The 10,930-nt window shown below is 39.0% G+C and overlaps 2 protein-coding genes across 4 annotated transcripts in view; one reads left to right on the top strand and one right to left on the bottom strand.

Annotated features, from left to right (window-relative positions):
- Positions 1-457: 457 nt before the first annotated feature.
- sdf2 (stromal cell-derived factor 2) lies at positions 458-3,223 on the top strand. Its single transcript, XM_004076184.5, has 3 exons — positions 458-711; positions 1,192-1,388; positions 2,167-3,223. The coding sequence occupies exons 1-3, from the start codon at positions 528-530 to the stop codon at positions 2,464-2,466; spliced, it is 681 nt and encodes a 226-aa protein (XP_004076232.1). The 5' UTR covers positions 458-527; the 3' UTR covers positions 2,467-3,223.
- A 1,550-nt stretch (positions 3,224-4,773) lies between these two features.
- caln2 (calneuron 2) overlaps positions 4,774-10,930 on the bottom strand; it is a 36,924-nt gene continuing 30,767 nt past the window's right edge. For all 3 annotated transcript variants that reach the window (XM_011483277.4, XM_078930731.1, XM_078930730.1), the window contains exon 6: positions 4,774-7,605. In XM_011483277.4, the coding sequence (XP_011481579.1) occupies positions 7,478-7,605 (128 nt within the window). In that variant the 3' untranslated portion in view covers positions 4,774-7,477. The remainder of the gene's footprint in view (positions 7,606-10,930) is intronic.

Genomic DNA, 10,930 nt, shown 5'->3' with positions numbered 1-10,930 from the left:
ATTCTATTTTCTTTTACCTTTGTAAAATATCTGATTTTTTAATTGATTCTTTTGACTATTTTCATCTTAAGGAAAAACATCCATTACTTCCTTTAAAGGTGATTCTATCCATATTTCAATAATATACTTTTCACGCTAATAAATATGCATAAAAAATGGAAAAAAACACGGTGTCCCTACTAAAAAAAAGTGTTTTTAAGAAGTCTAAAATTAACAGTGAGACAGTTTTTTGTAAGTACAGTAAATGTGGGCTTTCACTAATCCACAATCTTTGTCTTAAATAAATAAAGAGGTGATGATAATAATAATAATAATAATAATAATAATAATAATAATAATAATAATAATAATAATAATAATAATAATAATAATAATAATAATAATAATATAGTAATACCACTCCACGCCGCTAGAGGCAGTGTTCTTTCTATGCGCATAGTGTTGTCGTTCTTTGCACTGACGTAGCAAAACTTTATGTAAATCAGGGAAAGGACTCGTCGGCTGCTTGGATTCAATCTGTCAATACAATGGGTCACATACATTGTGGTGCTATTGCGAGCTTTTTATCAACATTATTCGTAGTATTTTCTTGTATTTGTCAGTTATCACTCGGTACCGAACTAAGTTTTGTTACATGTGGGTCTGTTGTAAAACTATTGAATGTAAAGCACAACGTGAGACTACACTCGCACGACGTTCGTTACGGCTCCGGTAAGTTTACTCAAAAACGGATTTAGAGGATTTATAAAGACATTATATAACGTTTTCAAGTAGCTTACATTTAGTCGTAACATAAAGTAGTATTGGGAAGACAGTGATTTTTGTCTTCAGAGGTTACACAGTTCACACATATTGGTACTGATACTGTTGGGTTAATGTGGACAGATGTGGCCCGTTTTGTAGATTTATTTGACTTATTTTCACTGATCTAACACTTAGCATTATATTGTATGTAAAACTAAATTGTGTGTTTTGTTTAAAACCATCAAATTAACATTTTTGTTGGTTCTGCACACTTTACTGCTAACACAGTAAAGATGTTATTGTTGTTTTTTTCTGGGATCACTAATCAACAACTCAACCTTTTATGCTACTGTAACTGGATATATCTTTATAACTTTAACAGATTTAGCCATCAGTGAAGACATTTTCTCAGAATCCTTGTTCTGTTTGTCTCCGTTCATGAGACAGGCAGCGGGCAGCAGTCTGTCACGGGGGTCACCACGGTTGAGGACAGTAACAGCTACTGGAGTATTCGTGGGACCAGGGACGCCTTGTGTCAGCGGGGTACACCTGTAAAGTGTGGGCAAGCCATCCGCCTCACGCATGTCAACACGGGACGCAACCTGCACAGCCACTACTTTGCTTCCCCGCTTTCCTCTAATCAGGTGGGTGCCAGACAAATCCATCCATTTGTTCAGAAACCGCCAAACCGCTTTCAGGTTCATGGGAGCCAACCCAGCTACTGTTGGCCGGAGGCAGGGACGCCCCGAACAGGTCGCTGTAGTCTGTTGCAGGGTCACATAAGGCCTTCTCACTGTGAGGCAAGAGCGCCAACCACTACGCCACCATGCGGCGTAAAATCCAGAAATGCATCAAGTTTTCGTAAACATCTTATTCTTATGACAGATCAGTCAGACTCTTGGGATTCTTGAGACTCAAAATACTGAAGCTTTCTTAAAAAAGACAGTAGGTATTATTCATTCTCAAATTGGTCAACTCTCCACTCTTCTTCTCCATGGCATTCAGAATAAAAATGATTAAAAAGGGTCTTAAAGAATCACTATCCATGCATGATATTTGCCAATGTCACAAACTAAAGAGCTTTGGGCTACTTTGTTACAATAATTCAAATCTGTTTAAGTTATCCCTCCAACGTGAAGGTTTGTTTGGCTACCAACCACAAAACAATCACAAAAACAAAAAAATACAACATGCAAACTTTTGTGACAAGAAAAGGGAACAGAAAGAAGAAACCTTTCTATTTTGACCTGTTATATTACCACTTTTGTTTATATTAACCAACAGCTCAATGTGGTTTGTAGGAAAGGGGCAGAGTACATTTTGAAGTATGACTGTCTGAAAGAGTAACAAAAGATTTAAGTTCTACTTCACATTGTCCTTTTTTTTGCTCTGGACAAAGTTTGTTTTTTCCTGTTTCCACAGGAGGTGAGTGCGTTTGGGGAGGAAGGAGAAGGGGACCACCTCGACGAGTGGACAGTTCACTGTGCGGGATCCGTGTGGAAGCGCGAGGAGGCCATCCGCTTCCGTCACAAAGCCACAGACGTTCTGCTGTCGGTCACAGGGGAGCAGTACGGGCGGCCCATCCACGGTCAGATGGAGGTCCATGGCATGGCGAGCCCCAGTCAGCACAGCCTGTGGAAGGCCATGGAGGGAATCTTCATGAAGCCCAGCGAAATCTCAGCAGGCGGCCAAGACTACAGTCACACACACACAGAGTTTTGAGCCGTGCTGTTCCTTTTCCTGTCCTGTCTCTTCTTGATTTCCCTTCTTCCTGCTTCTGTGCGATTAAGTCCGTCACAGCAGCCAACGTTCCACCTGAACAAGTGTGCGAACAGTTAAAGATCAAAACTTGAAAGTCAGCCGCTATCCAGTTTGAAAGTGCACAAACTACATCATAAAATGCCTTAAAATATCCAAGGAGTCATATTTAAATCTTATTTATGACTGTTTTTGACCTTTAATATCTTTTTGAAATGGGCTTTTTAAAGACTTTATGCATTCTAGTGCAAAAATGTAGAAGGGAGGGATTGTTTACACATCAAGAAATTCACCAGGGAAGTCATTCTGTATTAAGTCATTGAAATGTAAGATTTGTGCCTTCTTAAATAAAATTATAGGTGTTAAGAAAAGCAAAGCTTTTAAACATCTTAACAAATATTACCTTTTAGAATAATTTTTATGTTACTTGTAAGCAGTATTCTACAAAAAACAACCTGTCAACAGTTTTCCTAAAGAAAAAAGAAGTAATTTAGTCTTCTTTTCTGTCAGTGTTTTATATAAATTATTCTGCATTCATTGACTTGAGAACAAGCGGTTTTATGTGTGAAGATGTAACTACATTGGATGTTTATTGTCAGTATAGGATGAGTTTTTGAAGCTTTCCAGAGTTTACAATCGTACAGTTCCTGCATACAGATGTGTCCTAATTGTTAATAACTGACAGTGAATACCTCACATTAAAGCATTTTTATGTCCATCAGTATCAGTGTGGCTTATTTATTGGGTCTGGCGTAGGCTGAAATTATCCATAAATGCCTTAAATTTGCCAATAAAATGACTGACTAAAGGATTAGCAAACAAGGCATGCTGTTAATGTCTGAAAGGACCATTAAACTGGGCTTAATGTCTTGTTTGTTCATTTATTGGGATGCTTTGGTTCATTACCCATGACCCTGCACAGGACAGAGCGGGGATAGAAGATGGATGGACGGAAGGTTCAATACCCCACAGTTAGCGGTGCATCTGCTGTGCGGCTGTGTTCAGTTGGATGTGACCCATCTCCTTAATGAACAGGATTTAAAGTGCTGGTGCCAGCAGTGAAGTGCAGTGACACCTGGTTTAGTTCAGTCTGCAGCCCTCGCATGCAGCAACGGGTTTTCAGCGGCAGTTCATGTCCTGCGTGGGCGTTGGAAGCAGTGAGGGATCTTAGTCTAACGACAGTGTTGTAACTGTCTTCATTTTTAATGCTGGTATTTACAGTCATTTATCAGAATACAAATCTGCGCTTTTTTCTTTTAAAGTGGTAATAATACCAGTCACATTTTTCTCTTGCATAGTAAAATGTTGCACAGTGAAATCGCTGCTGAAGTTCAAGCACTGCTGTATTATGTACCTAATTCAGAATTATCCTCAGACCTTCAAAGTATAGCACTGGTGTACAAATGTAGATTTGAATCTCCAAAGTGACAGGAAAAATAAAAGCAACAACGACATCCACAAGAAATAATAGAAGATGCTTCCAGTGAAGGTTATTAAAAAAACTGTTAACCCTTGTGCTATCTTAGATGACCCCACCCTTACATTGACGTGTTATTCCTACCATGACAAAGGTGGATAAAGGTGGAAAGATTTCATGTAATCCATGGACACCAGTGAAGATCACAAATCATTGAAGAAAAAAGGTTCAGAGCACTGTCTAGTGGGGTCTAGATGACCCAACTCCCAATGTTAAAGTGCCTAGGATAGCACAAGGGGTAAACATGTTAAACAGCTCAGAGTGAATTACCAATTTAATAATAAATCGTTTAACAATAACAATTAAAAATATTACAGTTTGTAATATAAAATTAAATCCTCAAAAAATAATTATGTCACTTTTGGCTGTTTTTTAGGAGCAAGTTCCATATTTTTTAGTGAACATGAATTTCCTGTTTCCAGAAAACTGCATTATTGACAAACATGTTTTAACTTACAGCAACTGCAAAAGATATTTTCTGTTTGAATAAATTACTCTAACGTGATGAAGTTCCCAATAATTACCCCTGCATCTAATCTGATAGATGTTAGGATGCAAATGTGCGTTGTTATACACATGTTAACTTATAGCACATTTAAGTCACAATACAAAATATGGCAAGTGACAAATGCAGTCATAAGTAATATATTTCACATTTTGCCCAAAATGTACCTCAGTAAAGTACATTTTATCTCTGTCATGCATGTCACCTGTAGTGACTCGTGTTTAATCTGTAAGTCTGCCAGCATTTCAAACACATCCTCTCCTTTACAGATAAACACAAATGCCATCCATTTCTATCAAAACAAGTCTTTATTGCATAAACACGTATAGATACAGTTTTCAGATTAAACACATTAGACTTTGCATTTTAAATATTCATAACTATTGCTGTTTTCTTTCTCATTTTTTAAGCAGCATGCCAAGGTTGTATAACGTCTTTATGTTAATTTTAATACAATCTACAGCTGGTAAAAACATGTTCTGTTAAAAAAAAATTCAAAAAGAGGAAAATTGTGAACGGTTTCATTACAGATGTACTGTAAAATAGTGTAAACCTTAAAAAGTTTGAAGGAAGGTTTGTCCCTTGAATGGCCATGCAAAGAATGGCGCAGTAGTTCCAGAATCGTCGACGTGATCAAGTGGTTTATGCTGGTTTTTGAAAAGCGACTACGACAGACAAAGTGGGGACAAGGTCCGTTTTTAAAATGTTTGTGTGTTCGGACGGACAGGATAAGTGCAGCTTACATTACAGAACACTTTATAGAGACTACAGGCAGTGAAAACATCCAAACACAGTATGTTGGTTTCATCGTTTAACCCTCAACTGTGAGACTTTCTCCCCTCAGTGATGCAGAGCAGAGAAGACAATGATGTGACCTTGTATTTGCATATTCATGATAAATGCCCTCTTCTGTTCTATGTTTTGATTAATAGCTGGTAGAAACTATAAAATGGCTATTATAATATAAACTGTAAAGTCAATAGGTGACAGTGCATGTATATATGTACACACATATATACATATACATATGTAAATATATGTATATGTAGTCAGATCAAGGCCGAGCCATCACAAAGATTTACTGAATTTCCTGTATTTTAAAGACATGGAAATCTAAACAACAACATGCATACTGATTTACAGTATTGTACATTTCACTTACAAAGGTGATTTTTTTATTTTATTTTTCTTTAAATACCCTCTGTCACCCCCCAACATCCTTTGCCTTTATTTATCTTTTGACAAATTCAGACATTTTAGAAAATACACATTGTTTTTCTAATGCAGGCAAATGAAAAGAAAAAAAATACAATCAAAGGTTTTCTCGTAAGCCCATGAAATCTGAAATCTACATACATTAAAGCTACAGCACCCACTGTTGTGCTCATCTGTTTTGAACGGTTACAGAGCTAAATCTAATGAGGGGGCGGCTTAAACTTAGAATAATAATAATAATGGCATGGTCTAAATTCATTTCACAAAAAGGACTGTTTTTTTTTCACTGAATTTATCAAAGTATTCATATTAGCCTGGAAGTCAGAGGTTACAGAAACAAAGTAGGACAATTCCAGTGTTAACTTGCCTGCATGACACCCACGTCAAAGTTTTTACCCTCATGTTTTACCTGTGGTGTCCCTGCAAGCTTAACCACAATACACAATTTTACAAAAACAGGTTGTGTATTGCCTAAAAAAACATTCTTGGTTTTGATTAAATTAATTTTCAATTACTTTCTAACATTTAAGTGGCTCAGATTGTACTTTTACCCCTTGTGCTATCCTAGGCACTTTAACATTGGGAGTTGGGTCATCTAGACCCACTAGACAGTGCTCTGAACCTTTTTTCTTCAATGATTTGTGATCTTCACTGGTTAGCATGGATTACATGAAATCTTTCCACCTTTATCCACCTTTGTCATGGTAGGGAGAACACGTCAATGTAAGGGTGGGGTCATCTAAGATAGCACAAGGGTTAAACTTTTTAATTGCAGGCTTTATTGTAACCACTAGAGGGCACCCTACTCAAGCATAACCATGGCAACAGGCTGTGCCATGCCTCTGCTTTGAATCCCTGATGTAGCTCAGTCGTTTAATCTTTTGCGTAGTCCACTATTGAAAAGGTTTATGGTTTACACAAGCTGAGTAGTATTACATATATACAGTGCAATCCACAGGTGTCTGGGGGTAACGGCAGTGAATATACTGGCATGCTTTTGATATTGTGACATTAATAATATTTACCACACTTCTGTTTTGTTGCAATGAGGCGCTGGGCTACATTTCTTTTTGCAGCACTTTGTCTGGCTTTTCAACACCTACTCTGAGCCAATTATACATGTGGACATTTTATACCATGTTAAACTCACATCATTTATCAAGTCAACACCTAGATGCTGGGACAGTGTTGCTTTTTACGTGGTCCCTCACTGAGTTTTTAATTGTGCTTTCTGTTGATACACATAAATAAGTCATACGCGACATTTTCTGTGTGGGTAGAGATGATGCAAATGCTTCACAAAAAAGTGAGCAGTTGCTACATGGCTACATGAAATGCAAGGAATGTTTAAAAGTTCAGAACTCACATTTTCCCAGTTCACATTCAGTGCAACTTATGGAGGGCAAATATTCAGTCGTCCACAGCAATAAATAGTTCTAAAAAATAGGAATGAATCAAAGCACCTGATAAAGAACTTTAGTGGCTAAAAAGTAAGTTTAAAGGGTGATTTTAGTCTTCAAATAAAATAAAAATTCAATTATTATAAAAACCATCCCTCTTTTGCAGTTTAGATTCTTTCTGATCAGTAAGTCCAGTAACTCAACATGGTGACATCTTTGTTCAAAACCAAATACACATTTGTACATTTTATTATATCTTCTGCTCCAAAGATTGTTTAGAGAAGTGCTTGGGCTGTGACTGGTCCAGCTTTGGCGGCAGAGACAAGATGTGAGGTCATGGCTATGCTGTCCCCTTCCAAGGCTCACAGTGCAATTATTTCACTCCATGCCATTCCTTAGCATCTGATTGGCTGCAATAAGCATGACACTGATGATGAAAGCCATGGCGAAGGCGCAGATCAGGCTTTTCCTCACGCACGTCTGTCTGTTTTTCTTCTTAGGATGAACTGAGATAAAAGAAAAAACAAACAAAAGAATAACTGCATTATTCTCTTATTTTTGTTGTTATTTATCATTGTGATACAGTTGGGCATTAGGGTTTGGGAACCAATTTGTTAGAAAGTTTGTAGTAATATACCCCATGTTGATTCTCACACAGCTAGAAAGGTTGCACTAATCTGATTGTTCATTCATCTTCTTTCGTTTTGTCCCTTTCGGGGTCACGGGGCTGCTGGAGCCTATCCCGGCCACTTGTTAAAATTGAAAACAACACAATACTGCAATACAATTTTGTCTACCTGTCTGAGAAATGGTTTTTCAATATTTTTTACACCAGGTAGTGACTCCCCACCAAATATTAGTTGGAATCTTGCAAAAATATTGTGGGAGGATCTTGAAGGAGCAGTTCCAGGGAGGGAAAACAATCACTGTTCCCGCTAACCTGAAAGCATGAATGGAGAAGAAATTCCCCCAAGCCAAAAAGCAGCACCTATCACTGATTCATTGTAAACATTTGGTTGCAGGTTATGTTGTCTGTACAACACCAGACTCATTAAACAGGTGAAAGTATTCCAGAAACAATACAAACACACATTCTAAGTCATCCAAATGCTTGGAATTTTTTGTGCTGTTTATTTTTGTCATATCCTAATGAAAAAAAAAAGCAGATTTTAGAATTCCAGTTCCTATGGGAGTGTCTGTTCCTTGACTGAAACAAATATCAGGCAAATGACGGCAAAGATTTGCAGCTCATTTCTGTGACCCAGATCATGCATTGAGGTGTCTCGGAGGTAAAAACTCTGAACATTAAATTGCATCTCTGCTACCTAACTTTTCAGGATGAGAGGACCTTTATCTTTGCAAAGATGTAGTCTCAGGGGTGACAGAAAGAGAAGATGAGCACGTGTTCTCAGACACGCCTCGCAGCTGCTGCAACCACAGAAAGTTTCTTCACATGGCAGCCTCCTTGTCTGACTTTGTTAGAATCACACGCCGCATCAATAAGTCAGAGTCATGGCTCTGATTCATGGATCTAAGAGGAGCTGTAGAAGGAGAAGAGCTCCCACAGGAATGACAGAGGATGGGAAAGTAGCTGCAATAAAAGGGAGAATTTTAGGACATTGGAAGAGGGTTAAATAGGAAGACGGGTGCATCTGCAGTCTGAGGGAAACCCTGTTGCTCCCAGTCTTTTTTTTATCGTCTTCTCACCTGCTCCTTCTCTACCGATATTTTCATTGTCCTCACTCTTTCTCCATTCAGCCTCTTTCCCTGTCAAGCTAGCAAATCCCTGATCCCTTCTTCAGCCTCTTATCTCCTCTTTTACAGCCTTTTATTCCCGCTTTTCTTCCGGGAACTTTCTTTATAGGTCTCACTGAGACTGTAGGCCAGTTCCCGGTGGATTCATTAGAACTGTTCAAGTTTCTTATTGTGTTTGATCCTGTTTTTACTTTTCACCCAGTCGAGCTAGATGGATATTTCACAGGAGAGAAGGGACTTGGAGCTCCAAGGCAGAGGTTTAGTGTTTTTGTCCCTGGCTTCCCTTCCAATGCCACATAACTTTGTCTTGAAAGAAGAAACTTTGTCTTCTGTGGGGAAAACTTGGAATTTGTCTTGGCTGGATCAAATGAAATGGAAAATGAGAAAAGATTAGATCAAATGAACTGAGCACAATGTGTGAGATCTGAACAAAGAAGGAAATCTGGCTGAGTTGTGGATGCAGAGGCATTGGGACGATTCTGTGTCCTCTATTCTTGTGCAGGGAAGGACACGTTTTAAACCCCGCAAATACCCCAAAACTTACCATGTATATTTTATTTAATTTCTAGTCAAATTAACCGATCTCTCTTGACATAAGACAGTAACTGCACATGCACTTCTAATTGGCAGAACAACTTTAAAAAAAATGGAAAAAACCTTCTCAAGCTGACACATCAATATAATCAACAGCATAAAAAAACGTGTTATTAGCAAATGACTGTCGCAACCTGTAATCAATTGATATCCCTTTAACAGGATTTAAAGCCAAATGGTTCAGCACATTTTAAAACATACATACTTTCTCTTAAAGCATTGAGTTAAATCAAGTATAAACCAACAGAATCAGATGGAACCAAACAAAAATCAAATCAAATCACACCACAAATACTCTAACAGACATATAGTTTTTCATTGATTTTCATTCTTTGCAGGGTTCCTAAATGTATTTCAGTCAGACAACTCATGCAGTAGTCTTCTTTCTCTTTCGGCTTTTCCCATCAGGGGTCGCCACAGCGAATCATCCTTTTCCACCTCACTCTATCATGAACATCTTCTACCCTAACGTTAGCCAACTTCATGTCCTCTGTTAAGACATCCATGTATCTCCTCTTTGGCCGTCCTCTTGCCCTCCTGCCAGGCAGCTCCATCTCCAACATCCTTCTACCAATATATCCACTATCCCTCCTCTGAACATGTCCAAACCATCTCAGTCTGGCTTCTCTGACTTTGTCGCTAACACAGGCAACATGAGCCGTCCCTCTGATGTACTCGTTCCTTATCCTGTCTAACCTGGTCACTCCTAAGGAGAACCTCAACATCTTCATCTCCGCTACCTCCATCTCAGCCTCTTGTCTCTGTCTCACTGCTACCGTCTCTAACCCATAGAGCAGAGCTGGTCTCACCACTGTCTTGTACACCTTTCCTTTGAGTCTTGCTGACACTCTTCTGTCACACAACACTCCTGACACTTTCCTCCAACCGCTCCAACCTGCCTGCACTCGCCTCTTCACCTCTTTTCCACAATCCCCATCACACTGAACTGTTGACCCCAAGTACTTAAACTCCTGCACCTTCTTCACCTCAGCCCCCTGTAACCTAACGCTTCTACCTTGATCCCTCTCGTTCAGACACATGTATTCTGTCTTACTACGACTGACCTTCATGCCTCTTCTTTCCAGAGCAAACCTCCAGCTCTCTAGCTGTTCCTCCACCTGCTCTCTACTCTCACTGCAAATTACAATGTCATCCGCAAACATCATTGTCCAGGGAGATTCCTGTCTTACCTCGTCTGTCAGCCTGTCCATCAGCATAGCAAACAAAAAAGGACTCAAAGCTGATCCTTGGTGTAGTCCCACCTCCACCTTGAACTCCTCTGTCTGACCTACAGCACATCTCACCACCGTCATACTTCTCTCATACATGTCCTGAACTACTCTGACATACTTCTCTGCCACTCCAGACGACCTCATACAGTACCACAGCTCCTCCCTCGGCACCCTGTCATACGCCTTCTCTAAATCTACGAACACACAATGCAGCTCCTTCTGACCTTCTCTGTACTTTTCCATCAACATT

The sequence above is a fragment of the Oryzias latipes genome, chromosome 14, assembly GCF_053564925.1.
Source record: "Oryzias latipes strain Hd-rR chromosome 14, Olatipes_Hd-rR_3.1".
Classification (NCBI taxonomy): Eukaryota; Metazoa; Chordata; class Actinopteri; order Beloniformes; family Adrianichthyidae; genus Oryzias; species Oryzias latipes.
This window is presented reverse-complemented; position numbering and strand designations above follow the sequence as displayed.